The sequence below is a fragment of the Oncorhynchus keta genome, chromosome 8 (genome assembly GCF_023373465.1).
Source record: "Oncorhynchus keta strain PuntledgeMale-10-30-2019 chromosome 8, Oket_V2, whole genome shotgun sequence".
Classification (NCBI taxonomy): Eukaryota; Metazoa; Chordata; class Actinopteri; order Salmoniformes; family Salmonidae; genus Oncorhynchus; species Oncorhynchus keta.
In genome coordinates, this window is record NC_068428.1 from 13318273 (window position 1) to 13346144 (window position 27872).

The 27872-nt window shown below is 42.4% G+C and overlaps 2 protein-coding genes across 3 annotated transcripts in view; both read left to right on the top strand.

Moving 5' to 3' along the window:
* LOC118386805 (laminin subunit alpha-4-like) overlaps window positions 1-11899 on the top strand; it is a 30496-nt gene extending 18597 nt beyond the window's left edge. Inside the window, exons 24-40 of the mRNA XM_035774653.2 lie at window positions 90-223; window positions 380-551; window positions 735-866; window positions 990-1132; window positions 1319-1448; window positions 1562-1699; window positions 3163-3296; window positions 3474-3629; window positions 4201-4354; window positions 4811-5004; window positions 6573-6762; window positions 8429-8584; window positions 9091-9250; window positions 9913-10043; window positions 10131-10224; window positions 10389-10508; window positions 10701-11899. Of these exons, the coding sequence (XP_035630546.1) occupies window positions 90-223; window positions 380-551; window positions 735-866; window positions 990-1132; window positions 1319-1448; window positions 1562-1699; window positions 3163-3296; window positions 3474-3629; window positions 4201-4354; window positions 4811-5004; window positions 6573-6762; window positions 8429-8584; window positions 9091-9250; window positions 9913-10043; window positions 10131-10224; window positions 10389-10508; window positions 10701-10846 (2484 nt within the window). The 3' untranslated portion in view covers window positions 10847-11899. The remainder of the gene's footprint in view (window positions 1-89; window positions 224-379; window positions 552-734; window positions 867-989; window positions 1133-1318; window positions 1449-1561; window positions 1700-3162; window positions 3297-3473; window positions 3630-4200; window positions 4355-4810; window positions 5005-6572; window positions 6763-8428; window positions 8585-9090; window positions 9251-9912; window positions 10044-10130; window positions 10225-10388; window positions 10509-10700) is intronic.
* Window positions 11900-16673: 4774 nt separating this feature from the next.
* On the top strand, window positions 16674-27870 carry tube1 (tubulin, epsilon 1). Of its 2 annotated transcripts, XM_035774657.2 has the most exons (12): window positions 16674-17049; window positions 17325-17398; window positions 17630-17682; window positions 17828-17888; window positions 17981-18096; window positions 18401-18522; window positions 18670-18857; window positions 18989-19161; window positions 19504-19644; window positions 21861-22001; window positions 26998-27172; window positions 27439-27870. In XM_035774657.2, exons 1-12 carry the CDS (start codon window positions 17025-17027, stop codon window positions 27595-27597), a joined length of 1428 nt encoding a protein of 475 aa, XP_035630550.1. In that variant the 5' UTR covers window positions 16674-17024; the 3' UTR covers window positions 27598-27870. The 2 variants fall into 2 exon arrangements, with proteins under 2 accessions (XP_035630550.1, XP_052379443.1); XM_052523483.1 differs by lacking the exons at window positions 26998-27172; window positions 27439-27870 and adding an exon at window positions 24414-24687.
* Window positions 27871-27872: the final 2 nt, after the last annotated feature.

Consider the following 27872-nt stretch of genomic DNA (forward strand, 5'->3'; position numbering starts at 1 on the left):
CACAGCAGAATTGAATCAGTATTGCGATGACTCTCTATTTACTTTTTCCTTCCAAGATAAGATTCTAAATATTTTGTTTTTCCTTGTAGCTTCCACCTGCACTCAGCCTAGCTCCTTTTGTGGGCTGCATCGAGTTGGCCTCTTTAAATAATGATGTCATCAGTCTGTACAATTTCAAACAGACGCACAAGATGGATGTAGTTGCTTCAACACCTTGTCCCAGGTATGACGTACTGTATCTTGTCTATATATATGTTTTCTGTTGGGAACATTAGATATTACCTCTGCCCTTAAAGAGTCCACGTCTCCATCTGAGGCTCCTTCAGGCAAGTCGCTTCATTTCGACTTAACTCTAGCATTGTTTTCTTTGGCGTATCAGGTATAAGCTGGCATTCTCGCAGAGTCGTATCGCCAGCTACCTGTTTGACGGAACTGGATATGCCCTCATCAACAACATGGAGAGGAGGGGTAAATTTGGCATCGTCACCCGGTTTGACATTGCTGTTCGGACAGTAGCAAACAACGGCATCCTGTTACTCATGGTCACCGGGGTAAATATAGTAGCGAAAGTGTCCCCTTTATTTTTGAACAAGCAACATAGTGTCAGTCAGTGATGCAATGCTATGCCTTGCAATTCTTCAGAGAGCATAGAGAGATTTACCAATACTTTTTCTGCGTCATGTTACTTGGGGAAAAATGACTCTAGAAAAAAACTGTTCAATAATTCATTCCAGGACAAGTTCTTCCTGTTAGAGTTGAAGAATGGCTTCCTACGTCTCATGTATGACTTTGGCTTCAGCGGAGGCCCGATCGTCATGGAGAGTAACTTACCTAAACTACAGATCAATGACGCAAGATACCATGAGGTACATCTAAATCAGCCCATTGTCTTTCTGTCGGCAGGGGTGTGCCTATTAAGATGTGAATGCAATCAATTTCCTTTCAACAGTAGGCCCAATCCAATCTAAGCTGTGCTGTTCTGTTTATAGGTGTCAGTCATCTATCATTACTCCAAGAAGATCATTCTATTGGTGGACAAGAGTCACGTGAAGTCCATGGAGAATGAAAAGAAAACGTTGCCCTTCTCCGATATCTACATAGGAGGGGCCCCCTCGCGCATTCTCCTCTCCAGGTGAGTCAGTTATCTAATCACACATGTGCACTTCCTCACACCAATCCAAGGACCTTAAGAGGTCTTCCTTTGTAAGCATAGTTGACAATTGTAACACAATATCAACAGATTGTTACATTAGCATTACACTGAGTACAGTTTGACGGCAGGCCCTATGTGACTATGAGCATATTCCCTCTCCCCCAGGCCTGAGCTATCCTCCCTGATGGGGCTGAAGGGCTGTGTGAAGGGCTTCCAGTTCCAGAAGAAAGACTTTAACCTCCTGGAGGAACCAGGCACTATTGGCATCAGCAGCGGTTGTCCTGAGGAGTCCTTTGTATGTACTGTAGTCCATAGCAAATGCTACTAGACAAAGCATTGGTGGTGTATACAGAATCAACTGAACTACAATAGTTGACAATGTCCCTGTTGTGTCTTGGATTCTAACAGATGTCCCGTAAAGCCTACTTCACTGGAGAGAGCTACCTGGGGTCTGCAGCAAAGATATCTCCCTTCGACGCCTTCGAGGGTGGCCTGAACTTCAGGACACTGCAGCCTACTGGTCTCCTGTTCTACCACATCGAAGGGGTATATTGACTCTTGCCTGAATTGTATTTATTTGTTTCATAAACTCAACAACAAAAGAAACGTCCTCTCACTGTCAACTGCGTTTATTTTCAGCAAACGTAACATGTGTAAATATTTGTATGAACATAAGACTCAACAACTGAGACATAAACGGAACAAGTTCCACAGACATGTGATTATCAGAAATGGAATAATGTGTCCCTGAACAAAGGGGGGCTCAAAATCAAAAGTAACAGTCAGTATCTGGTGTGGCCACCAGCTGCATTAAGTACTGCAGTGGATCTCCTCCTCATGGACTGCACCAGATTTGCCTGTTCTTGCTGAGAGATGTCACCCCACTCTTCCACCAAGGTACCTGCAAGTTCCCGGACATTTCTGGGGGGAAATGGCCTTAGCCCTCACCCTCCGATCCAACAGGTGCCAGACGTGCTCAATGGGATTGAGATCCGGGCTCTTCACTGGCTATGGCAGAACACTGACATTCCTGTCTTGCAGGAAATCACACACAGAACGAGCAGTATGGCTGGTGGCATTGTCATGCTGGAGGGTCATGTCAGGATGAGCCTGCAGGAAGGGTACCACATGAGGGAGGAGGATGTCTTCCCTGTAACACACAGTGTTGAGATTGCCTGCAATGACAACAAGTTCTATCCGATAATACTGTGACACCACGCCCCAGACCATGATGGACCCTCCACCTCCAAATCGATCCCTCTCCAGAGTACAGGCCTCGATGTTAGGCTCATTCCTTCAACGATAAACGCAAATCCGACCATCACCCCTGGTGAGACAAAACCACGACTCGTCAGTGAAGAGCACTTTTTGCCAGTCCTGTCTGGTTCAGCGACGGTGGGTTTGTGCCCATAGGCGACGTTGTTGCCGGTGATGACCTGCCTTACAACAGGCCTACAAACCCTCAGTCCAGCCTCTCTCAGCCTATTGCGGACAGTCTGAGCACTGATGGAGGGATTGTGCGTTCCTGGTGTAACTCGGGCAGTTGTTGTTGCCATCCTGTACCTGTCCCGCAGGTGTGATGTTAGGATGTACCGATCATGAGCAGATGTTGATGCACGTGGTTTGCCACTGCGAGGACGATCAGCTGTCCATCCTGTCTCCCTGTAGCGCTGTCTTAGGCGACTCACAGTACGGACATTGCAATTTATTGCCCTGGCCACATCTGCAGTCCTCATGCCTCCTTGCAGCATGCCTAAGGCATGTTCACGCAGATGAGCAGGAACCCTGGCCAACTTTCTTTTTTGTTTGTTTCTTTATTGTTCATTGAACAAGCATGGGAAACAGGATTTAAACCCTTTACAATAAAGATCTGTGAAGTTATTCGGATTTGTACGAATTATCTTTGAAAGACAGGGTCCTGTTTCTTTTTTTGCTGAGTTTGTGAGTTCCGAAGGAACTGCAAAGGAAATACAACTGTTGTTCAACTCCAAACTCTATCCCTCCTTCAGTCTGATGAGTTTACCATCGCTCTGGAGAACGGAGCAGTGGTATTGAACTCCAGGGGCACCAGAGTCAAATCACACAAGAAGCAGTACAACGATGGAATGACCCATTTCCTGGTAGCTTCAGCAAATAATGACAAGTAAGAATCCAACGTATCGTAAAAAACATCTCCCTTTATCTGGCAAGTATTTTATACAGATTGCCTCGCTGTCAAGCCACATACATATTTCTTCATATTTAAAAGTGTGATTTACTAGCTAAATGTATTATAATTGTTCACTGTAGCAATTGACCGATAACTATCTATCGCCATCAGATATGAGCTGGTGGTGGATGACAAAGACAAGCATGAGAAGAAACGTCCGTCCTCCCCCGCCTCAGCCTCCACAGTGAGGAGCTTCTACTTAGGAGGCTCTCCCAGTAGCAGCATCAAGAACTTCACTGGCTGCATCAGCTACGCCTACATCAGCAGGTGACCTGGCCCCTCTCTCACTGCGACAGCACTCAGATCACATTAAAAGCGTAATGCGTTTGACGTCATGGAGTGTAATTGATTGCATCTAATATTAGCAAGTGAACGAGTCCAAGGTTGTACACACCTCTTATCTCCAGAGAACGTTGTTATGATAGCAAGCTCATTGGACATCTGGCTCAGGTCGGTTGGTGAAAACCTTGCTGCCTAGCTGTATCTATGAGAGGAAGAAAGCCAGGCAGAGTTGCTGTTGAGAGCCGAGTGGGAGGACATGGAGTGTGTTTCCATGGAGACCGAGTTGTGTGTGTGTGTGTGTGTGTGTGTGTGTGTGCTGTGTGTGTGTGTGTGTGTGTGTGTGTGTGTGTGTGTGTGTGTGTGTGTGTGTGTGTGTGTGTGTGTGTGTGTGTGTGTGTGTGTGTGTGTGTGTGTGTGTGTGTGTGTGTGCTGTGAGTGTGAGTGTGTGTGTGTGAGTGTGAGTGTGAGTGTATCTCCCTGGCTCTTATGTCTTTGGCACTGAGTTGCTAGTCTCTCTCCCTCCTCTCTCTCTCCCTCCCTCCCTCTCTCTCTCCAGACAAGACAGGGACATTGAGCCTGAGGACTTTCAGAAGTACACTGAGAATGTCCAGACCTCCCTGCAGGACTGCCCTGTGGAGCGACCGCCCGCTGCCCTGCTCTCAAAGCACAGCAAAAACTCTGCCAAATCCAACCAGGGCCATACTAGGAAGGTAAAGAAATGAAGATAATTTAAATACATGTCATTGAACCCGAGTTTGGCTTCTAAGAGCTTATGCCTGCCGGATACAAAAGTCATCAGTATTCATTCATAAAAAAATGCCTGTCTTTTCAAGTCTTAATTAAAAGAGTCTATAAACACTTAAAGATGGAATCCTTAATTGGTGATGCTGCCACATCCGTTTGGGATAATACATTAACAAAGAAGTCACCCCAAACAACGAACACCTCGGACATCATTGCACGTGTAATTGAACAGCAGAATATGAACTGCAATGTTTTTTCCCCGTGCTGCCGGAGGAGGCATTCCCCACAATAACAAAGGCGCTGGGGCAAACAGTAGCGCTGCTTCCCCCAATTTCGATCTTTAAAGATGATACTGTATACCGAACAATAGGCATGCATTGACCCACTACTAACAGTCAAATAACTTCCATTCTCTCAATAAGGTGGGCAGAGACAAGATCAACCAGCCACAAGGCCTGTTGGGACTGAACAGTGATGACCAGGAGCCAGGAGAGACAGAAGAGACACCATGCTACCTGTCCGCCAGGCCTCATGCCACCCGCCACGCCCACCACTACGGGGGTATAGCCAACAGCAGGCAGGAGTACACTGACATCCCAGAGTCCCTCGCTGAGAGGTAAGGCCAGGAAAGGGAAGAACACCTGGCTTGCATCCCAAATAGCACCCTATTCCCTATATAGTGTACTACTTTTGACCAGGGCCCATAGATGTGGTAAAGAGGTCAATGGAACTCAACCAAAACAATGGAAATGCCATGGAAATGCCAGGGTTAAAGATGCTGTCTGGGAAAGATCCCCAATCTTCTCATTGCCCCCCCAGCAAAATGATCCTACATGTAGGCTAGTGTTTATATGTGTATTTCACACTATGTTGAGGTACAAATCAGAGTATAATTCTTTTATGGATGTCAACCCCAACACATGTTCATGTCATCGTCACCAAACAACTGCAGTACAGTTAAAAATGACTTTGACTACCACCACCGATGTATGCTAGCTACTCTATGCTACCAGCTTATATGAACGGGAGTTAGCATTTAGCAGACACATCTCAACCTGAAAAGAGACAACTTCTAAATGTTATGCAAAAACAACCAAAGATATCCATATCAGACTTTATTAACCACATTGTGGGCCTGTTCCAATTAATCAACCATGACGGATTTGACAAATATCCACTTTGTTAGATCAATCCTGCATCCTTCCTCTATCCCCCCATGGTCTGCATTCCAATGACCTCTTCACCGCATCTATAGGGCTCTGTATAAAGGTAGGACACTGTGAAGGGAATAGGGTGACATTGGATACACAACCTGGGGGTACAACATAGGTGATTGGTCAAGCAGAAGTCAACCAGAGGTCAACCAGAGGTCAATCATGAACCCACTCTACACATGAACTCCACTCTGTTTTCTTGCTCTAAGTACTACTTGTCTCTGATTGGGAATCATATTCAGGCAGCCATTTCTCCACTGGTTTTTGTGGGATCTTGTTTGTGTGTAGTTGCCTGTGAGCACTCCATGACTTCACATTTCGTTTGCTGTTTTTGTGAGTTTCCTTTATTAAAACACGTGGAACCCAAATCACGCTGCACGTTGGTCTGAGTATATTTCCAGTTCGTACGACGATCGTGACACCTGTATGCCTCTACTACCTGTGCAACAATGTTTCATTTTACAAATGCGGTCTCTCCCGTGCCTGTAAGCTAGCTAGCTAGCCCATAAATGAACGCAAAACTAATAATTCACCATGGAAACCGTAAACACTCAGAATCCCATTAATTCATTAACCAGAGCAGTGCGGCCTATGTAGGCCTATTTATTAAATAAATATTTATTGAAGTTATTGTCTCATCATCATTGATTAACTGCTAGCTACAAGCCAATGGCTTGTTTAGCATAGCAACGTAGAATGAAACGAATTAACGACTGGGTCAAAACATTAGAAAATAACTAACGACCAGCACGCTTGGGTAGCAACTTCAGAATGCAAAAATGAATGTACCCATGTTTTACTGAGAAAGTTATTCATATTTTTCTAAACCGTATTACGGTAACCATTTTATAAAAGCAATAAGGCCCTCAAACCCTTCTTAGGCCTTATTACTTAAATATACCACAGCTTTCTGCCAATCAGCATTCAGGGCTCGAACCACCCAGTTTATAATGCACCTTTTACCCCCCAGGTCTCACTTCTCCCTGTCCCTGAAGACCATGTCCTCGTTCGGCCTCATCTTTTATGCATCAGACGAGGCAGAGGACAACTACATGGCTCTGTTTCTTTCCCATGGGAAGCTGATGTACACCTTCAACCTGGGTCAAGAACAGGTCAAGGTCAAGAGCCCGGAGAAGTACAACGACGGAACATGGCACAATGTAAGTAAATATAAACTATCGGTCAAAAGTTTTAGGACACCTACTCATTCAAGGGTTTTTCTAAATTGTTACTATTTTCTACATTGTAGAATAAATAGTGAAGACATCAAAACTATGAAATAACACATGGAATCATGTAGTAACCAAAAAATTGTTAAACAAATCCAAATATATTTTATATTTAAGATTCTTCAAATAGCCACACTTTGCCTTGATGACAGCTATGCACACTCTTGGCATTCTCTCAACCTGCCTCATGAGGTAGTCACCTGGAATAAATTTCAATTAACAGGTGTGCCTTCTTAAAAGTTCACTTGTGGAATTTCTTTCCTTCTTAATGCGTTTGAGCCAATCAGTTGGGTTGTGAAAAGGTAGGGGGGTATACAGAATATAGCCCTATTTGGTAAAACACCAAGTCCATATTATGGCAAGAACAGCTCAAATAAGCAAAAGAGAAACGACAGTCCATTATTACTTTAAGACATGAAGGTCAATCAATATGGAACATTTCAAGAACTTTGTGCAGCGTCAAAAACCATCAAGTGCTACGATGAAACTGGCTCTCATGAGGACCGCCACAGGAATGAAAGACTGCAGAGGATAGGTTCATTACCAGCCTTAGAAATTGCAACCCAAATAAATGATTCACAGAGTTTAAGTAACAGACACATCTCAACATCAACTGTTCAGAGGCGACTGTGTGAATCAGGCCTTCGTTGTTGAATTGCTGCAAAGAAACCACCACTAAAGGACACCAATAAGAAGAAGAGACTTTCTTGGGCCAAGAAACATGAGCAATGGACATTGGACAAATTTCCACCAGTCTTTTGGTTTGGAGTCCAAACTGGTTCCAACCGCCGTGTCTTTGTGAGACGCGGTGTGGGTGAATGGAGGATCTCCGCATGTGTATTTCCCACCGTAAAGCATGGAGGAGGAGGTGTCGTGGTGTGGGGTGCTTTGCTGGTGACACTGTCTGTGATTTATTTAGAATTCAAGGCACACTTAACCAGCATGGCTACCACAGCATTCTGCAGCGATACTATCATTTATTTTTCAACAGGACAATGACCCAACACACCTCCAGGCTGTGTAAGGGATATTTTACCAAGAAGGAGAGTGATGGAGTGCTGCATCAGATGACCTGGCCCCCACAGTCCCCCGACCTCAACCAAATTGAGATGGTTTGGGATGACTCAGACTGGAGAGTGAAGGAAAAGCAGCCACAAGTGCTCAGCATATGTGGGAACTCCTTCAAGACTGTTGGAAAAATATTCCAAGTGAAGCTGGTTGAGAGAATGCCAAGCGTGTGCAAAGCTGTCATCAAGGCAAAGGGTGGCTATTTGAAGAATCTCAAATATAAAATATTTTAAAATTTGTTTAACACTTTTTTGGTTACTACATGATTCCATGTGTTATTTCATAGTTTTGATGTCTTCACTATTATTCTACAATGTATAAAATAGTAAAAAATAAAGAAACCCTTGAATGAGTAGGTGTTCTAAAACTTTTGACCGGTAGTGTCCTTATTCCCCATTAACCATATACTAAAATACATGACATCTGTCACACATGAATAGATTGTTCTATGGGATAAGCCACTCATTTTCAGCAGTGACATAGTTCTACCCGACAGTGTAACAGCCCTGTCTTGTCTCTCCTCCTGCAGGTTATTTTTATTCGTGATGGGAATCTGGGCCGATTAATCATTGATGGGCTGACACTGCTGGAGGATAGAGCTCAGGGCTCCAACGTCTCCTGGCACGTCAGCAGTACCCTCTATGTGGGAGGGGTGCCACCAGGGAGGGCCCAGCAGAACATACTGGTAAGATACACCCCTTAGTGCCCAGGGCTGCATCCCAAATAGTACCCTATTCCCTATGTAGTGTACTACTTTTCACAAGGGTCATAAAGTTGTGCACTATATAGGGAATGAGGTGTAATTTGGGACACAGAGCAGGACCTTATAGCCTACTGAAGGAAAATGGAGCAGAATGTTTTTACAGTGGAAACCTGGAAACATATGAAAACCCTGGCCAAGAATGTATAAGAAGAACTAAAAAGTCAAGATCCTGACCTTTCGATAAAGAACATTATAAGAGATGTCTGGAATGATTTATGGTCCTCTAGTCTTTTCTGGCATATGTTCACACTGGGAGCCATCCAAGTATTTTCACTTCAGACTGCTGCACTCAGACGATACGTTTCCCACAGAAAACAATAAACCAAGAATGGGACCCCTCTCTGGGGTCTGTTAGTGGAACATATTACCTACAGATATCTGTACTACCACCCATTTACACTTTCCTGTGCTGTATTTGTCTCCAATAGAGAAACTCTGCGTACAGCTTCACCGGCTGTGTGAAGAACTTCCAGTTGAATGGCCAATGGCTGTCCTCCGTGTCCCAGACCTTCGGGGTGACGCCGTGCTTCGAGGGACTCTCTGAGCCGGGGACATACTTCTCTGAAGAGGGAGGATATGTCGTCTTGGGTAAGACACAAACACACTTTGCCAAGCCTCTCCATTTAGCTAGGAATTAACAAAGTAATGGCATATGATTATCCTCAAGGCCCTTCTGGCTTTATACTGTGGCTGAACCCTACCAGATTCATTTGAAGTATGATACCAAAGGAAAAGCTTGTGAAACATTGATTTTCCTGCAATCTTCAGGACATACTCCATCCTATCATTGTACACGGTTCACTTTGGCAGGGCCTGGAGCTGTTTGGAAACAATGTGTCAGTTATATCACACGCCATGTCAGATTATCTCTGGAAAGCAGACAAAACCCCTGGGCCGCTCACGAATCACCACAGAGACGGGGAAGCAGATAGGCTCTAGTCAGGATATCGGAATTTGATATGCCCAGTGCAGCTGTGGTGAAAATTTGGCCTGGTGGAAAAGTTGAGGGCGCGGAAGAGAGCTGCAATCTCCAAGGTCTTGGAAGCCAAGCTGCAGCTGTTTGAACGAGTGCAGAGCAATTTCACACCCTACTGTGGCTGGCTAAGTTTCACACGTGCACACGACCCCATTGGGCCGAAGTGCAGTGAAACATTCCAGGTTACAGGCGTTAAAGATGAGGTTCCGAACGGACAGAGGGGCTGGTAGAGCAGACTTTACTTGAATGACTCTTTCTGTCCGTCTCCCTCAAGATGACACGTTCAACCTGGGGCGGAAGTTTGAGCTGGTGGTAGAGGTGCGCCCTCGTGTGGCGTCAGGGGTACTACTGCATGTCTACACAGCAGCAGAGGAGTACTTAACGATGTATATTCATCAAGGAGCGGTAAGCGACTAATACAAAGCAATCAGTCGTAATTTGCTAATTTGCTATTAGTAGATCTTCAATGCAAGTATTGTTCTATGCTCACAGGTAGTGGTGCTGGTGAACAATGGGGTCCGTGAGTTCTTCACTCAGGTCACTCCTAGACTTGGTCTGTGTGATGGGAGCTGGCACAGGATCACAGGTAAGAGATCGCTTTATTGCATTGACTGCCCCTGATTTAAACAGTATGGGACCACGGTTCATTTGCAATGATTGGCCCATGTTATGTGCAGTGGCTGACAACAATGTGTTATGTGCAGTGGCTGACAACAATGTGTTCTGTTGTCCTTTCTGCCTCTGGTTCAGTGATCCGAGATGCCAATGTAATCCAGCTGGATGTGGACTCAGATGTCAACCATGTGGTGGGACCTCTCTACCACAGTACCCAGAATGCCAGGGCCCCTGTGTTCATTGGTGGAGCTCCAGGTCAGTGGCAAAGCCATGCATTTCAAGACGATTGAACTTAGTTTTTTGCTAGACATTATCTGACATTCCAACTAACAAAACACATCCAAACTGTGAGTACTTTGGTTACAGGGTGAGGCAGCACTATCAACCTTGAGTTTGCAAAATAAAAGGAAATGTGTTTATAATGTTGTTTATTATATATCTTCCTAGAATCTCTTCTCCCAGAGGGCATTGCCACTAGGAGGGCCTACACAGGCTGTATGAGGAACCTGACGGTGAACGAGAGCCAAGTGGCCTTCAGCAAAGCTGCCCTGGTCAGCGGGGCCGTCAGTGTGGGCTCCTGTCCAGCTGCCTAAAGGCCCTGTCATAACGAATACAGCCCAGCTCTCCAGCAACACGACTGACCAAATTCTGCTTCCTAACAAGTTTCCACACTGTCAATAAAGCATGAAAAGTCATTTTCATTGTGTTTTAAATTGTCTATTCTTGTTTGATGTTAACTAGAACAATGTTTGTTTTCATTTGGAAAAGAAAATGACCCAGCAACGTAACCAACCCTCCCGTATGAATTAGTTTCACATTAGAAAATATCCCCCCAAAAGAGTCGGACTGCAACATGATGTGATTAAGGACCACTGCTCATATTATAGCCAACTTAAAAGGCTTGTAACTGTATCACCCTATGAAAAGGTATCTTCATTTTCTTAAAGGCCCAGTACAGTCAAAATGCATTGTTTATATAATATTGTACAACAGCGGATGAAAATAGCACTGTAAAAGTGTGAGAACATTTTTTATCAGTGTTATTTCATGATAGTTGCTGGTTGAAAATACAATCTACACAAGACCTTCTAATCAGCAGGTTTGCATGGGCGGGATTTTCGTTTTTTCATGGTGACATCACCATGCAGTACAATGATTAATAGACCAATAACAAAGAGAATTCCAAACCTCTCTGCCAATAACAGCAAGTTTCTAGTTTTCCACTCCCAGACAGTACTAGCAAAATTCTTGTTTTTGCTAAAAAAAAGCTATTTTTGCCCATTTTAATGGAAATCTATTACAGTAATGTAGTTCATTGTTACCCAGAAATTATTTGATATATATATATAAAAGGGCTGCATTGGGCCTTTAATCTACATTGGCAGAACTCATAAATCCACACTCCCACTCCAAAGGGATTGGTTTGGGTTTGGTTGATAGGAGCCTAAAGCATAGTTTATATTTTTGTCAGAGAGCTATGATGTACTGTAGGAGTGCAGCCAAGTCCAGTTCCAGACAATGCTTCCACCACCATATGTTATCATATCAATGCTGCCACATCTGTATGTAACAAAATCGTCTTCATTGCTTTGTCACAGTGCAGTTTTTCTACTTTTTTTCAGATTAATAAAATGTATATTCTAAAATCCTTGCTGTTATTGGTTTATTCCCCTCACACACACAGAAAGAGAGAGGTTGGAAAGGAGAAAAAGATGGCATGATTAGGTGTAGATCTTGGAACTAATGGCGGTGAAAGCGAGGAGGATAGGACTATGGTCCAAAGGAATGGGAAACGGGGAGAATTGAGAAGGGGCATATCGAGTAGCCAAACCGGAGGAATACATTTGAGATATTCAATCTGGTGGGAAGAGTGACGGGTAAAGTAAATGCTGGGAGGATTATGAGAAAAGGACCGTTTTTATTTGGTGTACTTCTGAGGATAAGAAAGAGTTTATGTTGTATGGGATTATAATCATGACAGAGCTTTGTGAATTTGTATTTAACATTTTGTGGTCGCAAATAGAGTTTTGTGGTTGCAAGTACCATTCGCAAAATGTGTAATTTAATTTTGCACGCTTGGTATCAGGACGTGTGAGATGTTTAGCAACGGTCAAGAAAACGTTTAACTCTACATTTGAATACATACAATAAGATTTGAAAGCATAATTTATATTAAAAATTACTGCACGTCCATTTACGACTATGAATATTCTGCTGTGAATAAAAAATGCACTTGAAGATCTTGAATCTGCGCTCGCTCAGAGTTCTGTCACTGTTGTCACGTTGAAGGAAGTTTTGTCAATTTGTAGGATGAAATTTGCCAGTAAAATAATGATAGAATTAGTTCCACACATGTTATAATCTATCATACAGAATTGAAGCGTGTAACTTTGGAAGCTCATTCAGTAACACAGACTTGGGTGATTTCTGTCCCAGGGGACTAAACTGTGCAAGTTTTTGTTCAATTTAGATGACAATTAGTTGAATGAGGTGTTAGTGAAGTACTGGAACAAAAACCTATACACAATTTCCCTTTGTTAGTCTATGCAGGTTCGTCATATGATTTCTAGGCACGTGGTGGAAATGATTACAACAATACTCCAAGGCAGGCCCCAGTATTCAGTGGTTGTGGCAGCATGCTGCTTTCTAGTGATCTTACTCCCTCTCCACCTAAAATGCAATAACAAAAACATGATAAACAATATGCCTATAAGTCAGTAACTTCGCAAAACTAAACAGTCACACGGAACCTAAACCGGCTGAGCGCGTGCACCATCGCGCACAAATGTATTTTGTCCCCGCCACGCCAAATGCGATCACGACACGCAGGTTAAAATATCAAAACAATTATAATATCTGAACCAATTATATTAATTTGGGGACAGGTCGAAAAGCCTTAAACATTTATGGCAATTTAGCTAGTTAGCTTGCACTTGCGAGCTAATTTGTCCTATTTAGCTAGTTTGCTGTTGCCAGCTAATTTGTCTTAGGCTATAAACATTGAGTTGTTATTTTACCTGAAATGCACAAGGTCCTCTACTCTACTAATTCATCCACACATAAAACGATCAACTGAATTATTTCTAGTCATCTCTCTTCTTTACAGTATTTTTATTCTCTTGACTTTATAATGCAATTGGAAAATTTAATAAATTTGATGCATTACCGCCACTGACCTCGTTCGTCTTTCAGTCATCCACGTGGGTATAACCAATGAGGAGATTGCATGTGGGTACCTGCTTCTATAAATCCATGAGGAGATAGGAGAGGCAGGACTTGCAGAGCGATCTGCGTCAGAAATAGAACTGATTTCTATTTTAGTCCTTGGCAACGCAGACGCTCATTGGCGTGCACGAGCAGTGTGGGTGCAATAATTGAATAACATAGACTTCTAAATTAATTTTGCAATGCTCACGCACGCGACGCCAGCGGTGTGGTCAGCCTGTCATGTAAATGTTCACATCAGACAAATGATACCCAACCAATACAGCCTATTAGTCTATTTGCAGTGAAATTTGGAGGGACATTTTTCTTTGCAACTTTTTCAGTCACCAATTAATAAATAAACAGGCAGTGGAATTAAGTACTTTGACAAAAAGGGTCTTTAAAATATATCTATAGTCTTTAAAATATAGCTATAGTTTTTATTTTCTAGAAAACTAGCTAACATTAGCTACACTGCAGTGATTAAGGTGAGAGTTAGCTAGGTACCTTTCCCCCACCAGTTTCAATTTAGCTAGCTAACGTCATTTTGCATGGATAGCAGGACAGGAAAATGGTCAAATTCACACGCTTATCAAGAGAACATCCCTGGTTATCCCTATTGCCTCTGATCTTGCGGACTCACAAACACAAATAATTCTGTCTATCCATAAATTTTTAAAACAAAAAAATAGTGCCATCTGGTTTGGTTATTATAAGGAATTTGAAATGGTTTATACTTTTGATACTTAAGTACAGTTGAAGTCGGAAGTTTACATACACCCTAGCCAAATACATTTAGACTCAGTTTTTCACAATTCCTGACATTTAATCCCTTTAAAAAAACTGTTTTAGGTTAGTTAGGATCATCACTTTATTTTAAGAATGTGAAATGCCAGAATAATAGTAGAGATAATTATTTATTTCATCATATTCCTAGTGGGTCAGAAGTTTACATACACTCAATTAATATTTGGTAGCATTGCCTTTAAATTGTTTAACTTGGGTTAAATGTTTCGGGTAGCCTTCCACAAGCTTCCCACAATAAATTGCGTGAATTTTGGCCCATTCATCCTGACAGAGCTCCTTCTGTAGCTCAGTTGGTAGAGCATGGCGCTTGTAACGCCAGGGTAGTGGGTTCAATCCCCGGGACCACCCATACGTAGAATGTATGCACACATGACTGTAAGTCGCTTTGGATAAAAGCGTCTGATAAATGGCATATATTATTATTATATTATATTATAGAGCTGGTGTAACTGAGTCAGGATTGTAGGCCTCCTTGCTTGCACACATTTTTTCAGTTCTGCCCACAAATTTTCTTTGGGATTGAGGTTAGGGCTTTGTGATGGCCACTCCAATACCTTGACTTTGATGTCCTTAAAAGCCAGCTTGCAAACAAGCTTTAACTTCCTGACTGAAGTCTTGAGATGTTGTTTCAATATATCCACATCATTTTCCTCCCTCATGATGCCATCTATTTTCTGAAGTGCACCAGTCCCTCCTGCAGCAAAGCAACCACACAACATGATGCTGCCACCCCCGTGCTTCACGGTCGGGATGGTGTTCTTCGGCTTGCAAGCCTCCCCCTTTTTCCTCCAAAAATAACAATGGTTATTATGGCCAGACAGTTCTATTTTTGTTTCATCAGACCAGAGGACATTTCTCCAAAAAGTACAATCTTTGTCCTTATGTGCAGTTGTAAAATGTAGTCTGGCTTTTTTATGGCGGTTTTGGAGCAGTGGCTTCTTCCTTGCTGAGTGGCGTTTCAGGTTATGTCGCTATAGGACTCATTTTACTGTGGATATAGATAATTTTGTACCTGTTTCCTCCAGCATCTTCACAAGGTCCTTTGCTGTTGTTCTGGGATTGATTTATACTTTTCGCACCAAAGTACGTTCATCTCTCGGAGACCGAACGCATCTCCTTCCTAAGCGGTATGACGGCTGCGTGGTCCCATGGTGTTTATACTTGCGTACTATTGTTTGTACAGATGAACGTGGTACCTTCAGGCATTTGGAAATTGCTCCCAAGGATGATCCAGACTTGTGGAGGTCTACACATTTTTTTCTGCGGTCTTGGTTGATTTCTTTAGATTTTCCCATGATATCAAGCAACGAGGCACTGAGTTTGAAGGTAGGTACACCTCCAATTGACTCAAATTATGTCAATTAGCCTATCAGAAGCTTCTAAAGCCGTGACATTTTCTGGAATTTTCCAAGCTCTTTAAAGGCACAGTCAACTTATTGTATGTAAACGTCTGACCCACTGGAATTGTGATACAGTGAATTATAAGTTAAATAATCTGTCTGTAAACAAATGTTGTGCATGACACAATTACTTGTGTCATGCACGAAGTAGATGTCCTAACCGACTTGCCAAAACTATAGTTTGTTAACAAGAAATTTGTGGAGTGGTTGAAAAGCGAGTTTTAATGACTCCAACCTAAGTGTATGTAAACTTCCTACTTCAACTGTATATTTAAAACCAAATACTTTTAGACTTTTACTCAAGTAGTATTTTACTGGCAGACTTTCACTTTTACTTGAGTCATTTTCCATTAACGTATCTTTACTTTTACTCAAGTAAGACTCATCTGGGTACTTTTTCCACCACTGACCAGAACATACTGTATCATATGCAGTGGCTGTCAAGAGAGCTGGGGAGTGAATGGTCCTGAACGGCCCATGGTGATGGGTAGGCCTTCACTGCAGGCGGAAGGGGTTGCCTCTTATCAGTAGGACCCAGATATTCTACATGTTAAGACGGTGGGCTTTGTAATCTTTGTGGCTATTGTGATCACTGCCGAAGTGAAGAAAAACTCCAGAAAAACGGACATAATTGTGGAGCAGTTTCTGGGATTGGAGGACTTCTCTATGAATGAGTTACATGAAAGGTTGTCACGAGCCATACTAACCACCCAGGCCCAAGAGACTGAGTGGGGAAATATGGAACTTTGAGAAAGGAAGAGGTGTGAGTTTGTTTTAGTTTTGTCGATGTACTATTTTAGTTGTGCGGAGTAAGTTGGTTTTGACCATCAAGTATGGTTTTATTTTAAACTTTGAATCAGGAAGGCGGCCTTAAACCCCCAAATGCTGTATGGAAAGTATATTGCTTTCCATACAATTTGTTATGGAAAGTATTAATAATGCAATAAATAAGGTCTTACCTTGTTTATTATTCTAGGAGGGAGAGGTATGAATTTCAACCACAGTGTACTGCCATCTAGCGTATGACGACAGTGGAAAATGGAAGTTGATGGAACATTTCTCTGTGCTGATTCATCGCGTTCTTCTTCGATTGCTTCAACATTCATCGCCATTGCATCTCGGCCATACAGATGCAAGCCGATGTCAAACTGAAGGGGAGAATATGATGAAAGAAACAAGTTGCATTGGTCCACGGTTTATGTTTCCATGACAAATATACGCCATCAACATGCGACAAACGTGCGCGGCGGATATAAAAGTGTCTTGTTACAGTCGTGTACATTTTCCCTGAAAGTTGATATGATGTTCTGTAAACGAGAACGTTGCACAAAGTCGTAGAAGACCGCTATTATTTCCAGTGATGACACAATCAGTTGTTGTACAGGGTGAGTTTGTTTGATACTGTCTATCTGACTTCTACGATTTTTGAGCAGTGACCAAGATGATCTATTTTGAGCTCATTGTTTACCGTGGTCTCGTAAACAAAGCAGCGCCATGTTGGCGAAAGTTGTGTTACCCAGATAGCTGATGAGTGAGGCATATCAATGGGAATATCATTACTTGAAACTGGAAGAGCTAGCTAATGTTTACATGGGTCAGCTGGTTTCACAATTTTCTATGACAGACTATCCCCTTAGCTTTCATGGTCTGTGTTCTGCAGTTGGGCAGTGTGGTAACCAGGTGGGCTGCAGGTTTTGGGATCTTGCTTTGCGGGAACATTCCCATGTCAATAAAGTAAGTAATACTTTTTAAAGAAAATAAAATAAAATATTTCATCTTTATTTATGTGGAAAAAGTCTAGGCTGGTAACCTAAATATACTTGCCTCCTGTTGTCTTCTCACTTGTTGTGTGAAATGGGACAGGAAGTTAGTCTACTGGTATGTTTCCATTGGACAACAGGCATAGGCTATTCATTACCCAAGCTGAATTATCTCTAGCATGCCCTTCCTATTTATTTACTTTAGAAAGGAATCTACGATGAGGCGCTGAGCAGCTTCTTTCGGAACGTTGACTCAAGGTAATTCCATCCTGCCAATCTCTTGCTGTGATCCATTCAACCCTAGCTACCACATGGCTGTGAAATGTGCATGTTCATTCAGACAAACAAATGGAGTGCCTTCTCAAATGACCGCTGTGGTTCCCTGCTATGTGTGTATTTCCAGGAGAAGCGTCGGGGGATCTTGTGACATCACTGGTGGGAGGATCCAATCCCTGAAGGCCAGGGTAAATTCCAGTGACAGTTATTGCTTCACTTTGCCGTGTTTGTTTGCGTGTCGGCTTCACACACTCTGACAAGACTAATGTCTTCACTACAGGCGGTGCTGGTAGACATGGAGGAGGGTGTGGTGAATGAGATCCTACAGGGCCCGCTGAGAGAATTGTTTGATAGCACTCAGCTCATCACTGATGTGTCCGGCTCAGGCAACAACTGGTTAGCGACTGTGCCTGCCTGCCTCGCGGGGTGCCATCTCGCATTCCTTCAAAATACTGCTTATGAAACTCTTTATTTTTTTTCTGTATAGGCTATACATGGTCATTTCCCAGGCTGGTCCCAGATCTGTTGGTGCTCTTGCCAACTCCATTTCTTATGGCATAACTATGAGTGACAAGGACTTGGCATGATAGCACCAGACTGGCACTCAGTAGTAATTTCCATCAGTACAATTGCAGGTACATGTTATGTTTGATAACATGAATTTGTAAAACAACTGTGCCACCTGTTTATGCCTCTCCAGGGCAGTGGGCCACTGGACGTATGGCTCAGCCTACAGGGAACAGATTGTGGACCAGCTGAGGAGGGCAGCAGAGCGTTGTGACTGCCTGCAGTGCTTCTTTCTCATTCACTCCATGGGTGGAGGTGAGGACTCGAGTGTACAAATATATACATAGTCTCATAACTACTGAAACACATTATTACTACATGAACGACGTTGGCGTGTTCTGCTTTTTCAGTGTAACGTTTTGGATGACCATGATGTGTTGTGTCCTATGCTGTGATGGTCAGGAACTGGATCAGGCCTGGGCACCTGTGTGTTGAAACTTCTGGAGGAGGAGTTCCCCGAGGTATGTCGTATCGTCACCTCAGTCTACCCCTCAGCAGAGGACGATGTCGTCACTTCCCCCTACAACAGTGTCTTGGCCATGCGGGAGCTCACCGAGCATGCCGACTGTGTCCTCCCTGTGGAGAATCAGGTGTGTTTGCGTGCGTGCAAGGTATTTTCCGTATTATGCATACGATGCATGACCATGTTTTACAATCTGTTACTGACCGTTGTAAATAACAATTCCCTTCCATTTGTCCATTCTTATGATTCCTTTTCCAGTCACTGGTAGACATAGTGAACAAGATCAAGCACATGTCCCACAGTGGGAAGCCAGGTTCTGTGATCAAGAAGGACAGTGCCATCATCTCAGGCCAGGGAGGGGTCAGTAGAGCTGAGAAGCCTTTTGATGCCATGAACAACATCGTAGCCAACCTGCTGCTCAATATCACCAGGTAGACTACTGGAGATTAACTGGCTGCTGTCTGTGGCACTAGGCCTTTTATTTACCTTGACAGACTCTCTTCATTAAGCCTCCCAGGTGTTTGGAGTCTGGTCTCCAGTGCATTTTACTGCCACTGTAAAAATCAAGAGAAAAATCGGAATTTCATTAGAATTTCAAAAAATCCATCTCGCCAGCAACAATGTCATTGCATACTGCAGTCATTGAACTGTTAAAGGGGTTATTTATGTCAATAAAGACCACTTGTTTGTTTTAGGCGACAGCATCTGTCTGCTTGATTGTGAAATGTCTGATGTGTGATGTCAATTAACTGTTTGTTTCTCTTTTATTGCAGTTCAGCTCGTTTTGAGGGATCACTCAACATGGACCTGAATGAGATAGCCATGAACCTAGTGCCCTTCCCTCGACTGCACTACCTGGTGCCCAGCCTCACCCCTCTGTACACCCTGGCTGATGTCAACATCCCCACCCGAAGGTCTGCTCTGCTGTTCCCTATTGCTAATTTTACTCCTCTTTTGTTTAGACTTTTCTGTAACTCAGAATATTATATTTGGAACAGTATTGACAAGGGAACAGGATTCCCATGCAGTCAAGAAACAAGAACGATGCTGCTTTCAACTTTGCTTCTTCATATCAATCCACATGTTTTATATTGTACTATTACTTTCTTCATCTCTGCCAACTGCTAGTAAGTTAGTCTTAGCAAGCTCTACATAATTATTTTGCATTAGCTGCTAATGCTAATCGCTAGGTAAATGCATTGAGCTAGCACGTACATTACATTTACATTTAAGTCATTTAGCAAACGCTCTTAATACAGGCACTGTTGCCAACTAATTTTCAGGGAAGCCACTTTACAATGAGGCAGGTCTAAATTTGTTGCTAAATGACGTTATGATATCATAGGTATTCCGTAAAACTGGGGTTTCAGGTGAATCCGGAACGTTACTGAAATTGACTGGCCATCTCGGCGATAAATATGATTTGACATTTGTTAGTTTAGATTTTTTTTGTTTATCACATATTTTTGTTTGTTAAAGTAATATAAACGCAACACATTTTATATGATCAGATATTTTTTTTTTAAACATAACACTTAATTATTGAACAATTACACTATTGAATAATTACAGTTGACTTATTTTCTTTTAATCTAGTAAACCTACACATTCTGAACAATTATAGTTTTAAGCAGTGTATTTGTTGTTATCATGCTTGCTAAATGCATTGTGATATCATTTGCAGCAGACGTTCAACTGCGTCATGCACAGGCAGCTGCAGTCAGCCAACAATGATTTGCAATTTGCCGATAAATTGCTTTGGCTTTGTTAGTTTAGATTTTTTTGTTTCACTCACAATGCACTTTTTTGCAGCCAGGCACGTATGTTGTGACCAGTGTTACAGATCAAATCATTTTTGTTCATTTAGTGGGAAAATTACATTTTAGCAGTTGAGTCACTTTTCAAAAATTGCTAAAAGTTCCAAATATATTTTTAAAAGTAGCTAAATTTGTTGTTAGGTTCTGTTTTAAAAAAAAGTGCCAGGTGTTAGGGTTGCATAACACATACATACATCCACACAAGACAAACATTAAATACTATTCAATCACATATATGGTAACGGGCTACTGAGTCACTAACACTATAATCCTCATACAGGGTAGTCTGAAAGTCGTTTTTGTGTCATTTAAATCTTGGGATCACTGAATACAGGTGCTTGCCAGTGGTTGTGGCAGCATGTTGCTTGAACAAAGTCATGTTCTGGATCAGAGAGAATAGGTGAAGCTTGATAACATCTAAAATCTTGATAACATTTCTATTCAAAGGGTTGGGTCCCCTGGGAAGCACTGACTTCACAACTCCTACTATACTGTCTTTTTTATTCACTTTCATGACAACACCAACCACAGAATTAGAATAGCTTACTCTTTTTTAATTATATGATTCCAACAATTCACATAATAAATATCAATATTATACATAATATATGCCATTTATTTATACAGTACCAGTCAAAAGTTTGGACACACCTACTCATTCAAGGGTTTTTCTTTATTTCTACTATTTTCTACATTGTAGAATAATAGTGAAGACATCAAACATATGAAATAACACATATGGAATCATTTAGTAACCAAAAAGTGTGAAACAAATCCAAATATATTTACTGCATAAATGTTTTGGTGCCCAGCTGGGCAGGCAACAAAATAGTAGCTAGCTACCAGCCCCCACTCTTGTCTCGTGAGCCCAAAACGAGGCCATTGGTATGGAAACTCATGCAGCAGTGTGCAGTTAACGGAATAAGTTATTTCTGTGCGTTAAATTGAGCGGAGGTGATTTTCATCGGGACAGGAAAGTTGTGGGGTAATAGAACTGTTGTGCGATTGGGACAGTACGGGCAAAAAATGTACAGGACAAGACGGAACAGGAACTCATTTTCACTCGAGTGGGTCTCTTTTCTGGATGAACGTGGGAAATATATTAGCAGCACATTGTGCCAATGATCATGTCCAAGCCTGTATAATGTTAAGTGTACTGCAAAAGAGCTAGTGTGGTATTTCTTAGTTGAATGCACTTTTTTTGTTAGTTTGGCACCATGGATAATAGTGTCTACTGAATGAGTCAAATGTAAATGGCATGTATCCCTTCTGTATAGTTGTTGTTCCTTAGCTGTGTACCCTGTCTACCTCAGGCTTGATCAGATGTTCACTGATGCCTTCAGTAAAGACCACCAGCTGATCCGGGCTGACCCCAAACACAGCCTGTACCTGGCCTGTGCCCTCATGGTCCGTGGCAACGTGCAAGTGTCTGACCTCCGCAGGAACATAGAGAGGTGAGACCCAGAGAAAGCTACTAGGATTGTTCCACCTCAAAAAGCACACTCAGTCTCAGATTTTCCTGAAATTGTTTCTGTAGTTAGAAACAAGTAAGAGTCGCAGTCCTGAAACATTTTTATTCGTTGAAGTTGTATTTGATCTCGGAGAAAATAAGCTGATTGATTGCACGCAAGTTGGCCCTTTTTTATTTATTTTTATGGTTCACATAATATTCAATAAATACAGTACCAGTCAAAAGTTTGGACACACCTACTCATTCCAGGGTTTTTCTTTCTTTTTAATATTTTCTATGTTGTAGAGTAATGGTGAAAGCATCAAAACTATGAAATAACACACGGAATCATGTAGAAACCTAAGACGTGTTAAAACAAATCAAAATATATATATTTGAGATTCTTCAAAGTTGCCACCCTTTGCCTTGATGACAGCTTTGTACACTCTTGGCATTCTCTCAACCAGCTTCATGAGGAATGCTTTTCCAACAGTCTTGAAGGAGTTCCCACATATGCTGAGCACTTGTTGGCTTCTTTTCCTTCACTGCCGTCCAACTCATCCCAAACCATCTCAATTGGGTTGAGGTCGGTTGATTGTGGAGGCCAGGTCATCTGATGCAGCACTCCATCACTCTCCTTAGTCATATAGCCCTTGCACAGCCTGTAGGTGTGTTTTGGGTAATTGTCCTGTTGAAAAACAAATGATAGTCCCACTAAGCGCAAACCAGATGGGATTGCTCATCGCTGCAGAATGCTATGGTAGACATCCTGGTTAAGTGTGCCTTGAATTCAGTGAAGAGGCGACTACGGGATGCTGGCCTTCTCGGCAGAGTTGCAAAGAAAAAGCCACATCAGACTGGCCAATAAAAATAAAAGATTAAGATGGGCAAAAGGATACAGACAATGGACAGAGGGACTCTGCCTAGAAGGACAGCATCCCGGAGTCGCCTCTTCACTGTTGACGTTGAGACTGGTGTTTTGCGTGTGCTATTTAATGAAGCTGCCAGTTGAGGACTTGTGAGGCGTCTGTTTCTCAAACTAGACACTAATGTACTTGTCCTCTTGCTCAGTTGTGCACCGGGGCCTCCCACTCCTCTTTCTATTATGATTAGATCTCGTTTTAGCTGTTCTGTAAATAGTACACAGCATTGTACAAGATCTTCAGTTTCTTGGCAATTTCTCGCATGGAATAGCCTTCATTTCTCAGAACAAGAATATACTGATGAGTTTCAGAAGAAAATGATTTGTTTCTGACCATTTTGAACAAAAAAAGGCTGATGCTCCAGATGCATAACTAGTCTAAAGAAGGCCAGTTTTATTGCTTCTTTAATCAGAACAACAGTTTTCAGCTGTGCTAACATAATTGCAGAAGGGTTTTCTAATGATCAATTATCCTTTTTAAAATGATACTGGGATTAGCTAACACAACGTGCCATTGGAACACAGGCGTGATGGTTGCTGATAATAGGCCGCTGTACGCCGTTGTAGATATTCCGTTAAAAAAATCTGCCGTTTCCAGCTACAATAGTCATTTACAACATTAACAATGTCTACACTGTATTTCTGATCAATTTGATGTTATTTTAATGGACAAAAAAATAACTTTTCTTTCAAAAACAAGGGGGGGTGTGTGTGTGTGTGGAGACAACTGGGTTATAGGGTACAGACGATAATGGAGAGGTTGTCTCAGTCTGTCACAACTGAGTGAGGACAATGGGTACCAAAGTGACAGGAAGTCACTCCAGACATACTTCCTCTAACAGTAGCTCAATGGTTCCCCCAAGTTGGGCAAGCAAGCGCCTTTGACTGTCGTCCCAGATGATGTATGGTCCTACTGGTCACACACACACACACACACACACAAAGCATGAAATTTTGGCCCAGAAACAGGCTCCAAACAGAACAACAGCTCTGTCACCGATGTGCAGGATTTAACCTTCACTCTGTCTCCAGTTAAGCTAGGAGGAACCAGTTAGTTTCTGTCTTGGCTGAGCACCCAGACATCATGGGGTCGTTCTACACACACAGGCCCCTATTAATGCAAAACATACTTTTCTATCTTATATGATTTAGTTTATTTAACAAACTCAAGCCCAATGCCTATGCTTAAAGAAGGATATTTTATTGCACAAGCATTGGTAAGGTTTAACAGAAAATGCCCTCATACTGGTACTGTATATATACTGAACAAAAATAAAAACGCAACAATTTTGCTGAGTTACAGTTCATATAAGGAAATCAGTCAATTTCAATAAATGTATTAGGCCCTAATCTATGGATTTCACATGATTGGGCAGGGGCATAGGCCCTCTCCCCACAGCCAATCAGAATAGTTTTTTTTCTCCACAAAAGGACTTTTATTAGAGTCAGAAATACTCCTCAGTACCATGCCCTCCCCCTATGACGATCCCGCAGGTGAAGAAGCCAGATGTGGAGGTCCTGGGCTGGTGTGGTTGTGAGGCCTGTTGGACGTACTGTCAAATTCTCTAAAACAACGTTGGAGGCGGCTCATTCAATTCTCTGGATACAGCTCTGATGGACATTCCTGCAGTCTGCATGCCAATTGCACGCACCCTCAACTTGTAACATCTGCGGCATAGTGTTGCGTGATAAAACTGCACATTTTGAAGTGTCCTTTTATTGTCCCCATGATCATTACCTGTGTCATGTTCTTTTATTTTTTATTTATTTTACCTTTATTTAACTAGGCAAGTCAGTTAAGAACAAATTCTTATTTTCAATGACGGCCTAGGAACAGTGGGTTAACTGCCTGTTCAGGGGCAGAATGACAGATTTGTACCTTGTCAGCTCAGGGATTCGAACTTGCAACCTTACTAGTCCAACACTCTAACCACTAGGCTACCCTGCCGTTCATGCTGTTTAATAAGATTCTTCGTAGTCCATCCACATGGCAGGTGTGGCATATCTTGACAAAGGATAAAATGCTCAGTAACAGGGATGTAAACTAATTTGTCCACAAAATTTGAGAGAAATAAGATTTTTGTACGTATGGAACATTTCTGGGATCGTTTTTCAGCTCCTGAAACATGGGACCAGAACATTTACATGTTGCATTTTATATTTTTGTTCAATGTCGTACCAAACATCTGAGTTGGACCAAACTTCAGAACAATCTGAGATGGTGGGTGTCGTGGCTTGATGAAATGACATGGAACAATCCATTCTTCACTGATCCCCCACGGGGGAAATGACTGAGCACTATCCTCCCCTCCCCCGTCTCGAATTAAAAGGGCTGCCAGTTCACCCAGCATCATAACTACTCATAAGACCCAGGGATGACCTTCCCCGACTGCTCACTCTCAAATAGTGTTCCCATTCACCGCCGTGTGTTTGTGCTCCAGTACAGACACCCCTGATTCATGACTGGCCCATTCAGCTCCCACCTTCTTCCCTCCCTGCAGAGACCTTTTTCACGTGGCATGTTGTCAGGAGCAACAGAAACAGGAGCTTCTATGAGAGCACATACTTGCTTGTGTGTGTGACCACCATCTAAATCAGGAGGGGAAATCTCCTGGAGCACAGAGACCTCTTGGCACGTTTTTAGTGGCTTTCGATAGCGACCGTATTATTCACCTTGGTTGTTGAATTAGCCTGCACATAAAGATACCATTTTTTAAGTCAACCCTGGATATGTGGGTTGTGTCAGTGTCTGGGACCTGTAATCTCCTGTACTATATCTCCTGTAATATGAATCTGTATGCAGACGATACGGTTATGTACGTCATTTGCACCAACTGTTGACCAAGCTATGTTAGAGCTGCAATCTGATTTTGTTACAGTACATTACAGAAAGCCCTTGTTGACTTAATTCGGGCAAATCTAAAAATATGTTCTCTAATTCATGCAAAAAATGTCTCGGATGGACTACTTACAGTATTTACTCATTGGCTGATTCTCTCATTGTGTGTGTTCCTGCCAATAAATGTCTGGCCGTTTTGGATTATTAAAGATCTCATGTTAAAAAAAGCATGATGAGCTAGTTTAAAAAGCTAAGGTTTAAAGTGGGCTTCTTTTTTTAGAAATATATCTTGCCTCTCTCTAAACAGCAGGAAACAGGTTTTAAAATCAACTTTCCTGACAGTTTTGGACTATGGTGACACCATTCATCAAATTGCAGCAGACGCCACTTTAAAACCTTTGGATGCAGTCAACCATAGAGCACTTCGCTTTATCACAGGTGACTGGTTTTAGTACTCATCACTGCATCCCGTGTCAGAAGGTCGGCTGGTGCTCACTCCCATAGAGCACTTCGCTTTATCACAGGTGACTGGTTTTAGTACTCATCACTGCATCCCGTGTCAGAAGGTCGGCTGGTGCTCACTAAAGTCCCATAGAGCACTTCGCTTTATCACAGGTGACTGGTTTTAGTACTCATCACTGCATCCCGTGTCAGAAGGTCGGCTGGTGCTCACTAAAGTCCCATAGAGCGCTTCATTAGTTCCTTTTTGTTTACAAAGCTCTGCTGAAAAAGCTTGCAACCTACTTAACTTCACAGGGGAGAGAGAAAAAGTGAGACACCAAACCCATTCATAGGGGTGGTGAACTCGAGATTCCACTAGACCGACTCTGTGCCGCTCTAGGTAGAAAAGCGTTCTGTTTTAATGGTCCCCATTCTTGAAACTCTTTGCATCTTGAGTACCCGGTGCCACCATGGCAGTTTTTTACTCTCGTATTAAATGTGTTGAATGAGAGTTGTATTTATTTTTTAAGAAGAAGAAATTGTTGTGTTTGTAATGTTGTAGGTTTCTTTTGTGAGTCTTTGGTTAGAGTGACTATTTTGCTGTGTTCAGGGTACCTTTTTGAAAAGGAGACCCCGGTCTTAATGGGTTTCTTGTGACTAAGTTAAAAATAAACACCCTTGGGCTGATTTTCCCAGAGCCTCAAATGCACTTTTAATTAATATTCTCTATGGAGAAGGACAAGCGGATCCGTCTTCATAGAAAAGCCGCATTTATTCTCCTTTCCTTCTTCCTCTCAGACTGAAGCCCATGCTGCCTTTTGTGTCATGGAATCAGGAGGGATGGAAGACAGGCCTGTGTTCTGTGCCCCCTGTGGGTCACTCCCACTCACTACTAGCCCTGGCCAACAACACCTGTGTCAAATCCACCTTCATGGAGCTCCGAGACCGCTTCGCCAAGCTCTACAGGAAGAAGGTACATCCTAATCTTCAATCGCAACAATCCAAAACTCTGTTGCAAAATAAGTGTTTACAGTCCAGAGGTTTGAGGGTTAAAAGACAGCAAAAAGACCCATTTCTATTTCACAGTGGACAATAGCAGAGTTCTACTAAGGAAAGACCAACAGTTAATGTTCTCTAAGTAGGTTTGTAGGCCCCTGTGTTTTCCCAATCACTTTTTTTTCCTTCCTTTCGCAATCCGTGTGGAGTTTTCTTGTCTGAAACGATGGATTGTTTTGACAGGCTCACATGCATCACTACCTGCATGTGGACGGGATGGAGCAGGGCTGCTTCACGGAGGCGATCTCCTCCCTCTCTTCTCTGATAGAAGAGTACAGTCAGCTGGATGCCACCAAGGACAGACTGATGCCTGACGCTGCCAGGCTCAACATCGCCACATGAAGGTCCTCTGTGTGTTCGCACTAGCAGACTACACATAGTGGAGCGTGTTTGTGTGTGTCTGCAAAGCACTTTTGTGTTTTATTAGCAGAAAATAGTACTGTAATTTGATAACTTGGTTTATTTATTTTTATAAGTTACAAAGCATTTCTTTCCTGTGTCTAAATGATATTCCTTATTAATTGTAATTTATTTTTAATGGATAACTGAGTTATGAATATGTATGCCTTAAAGGGTCAACAACACAGGGGAAAATACAAAAAAAATAACAATTCATT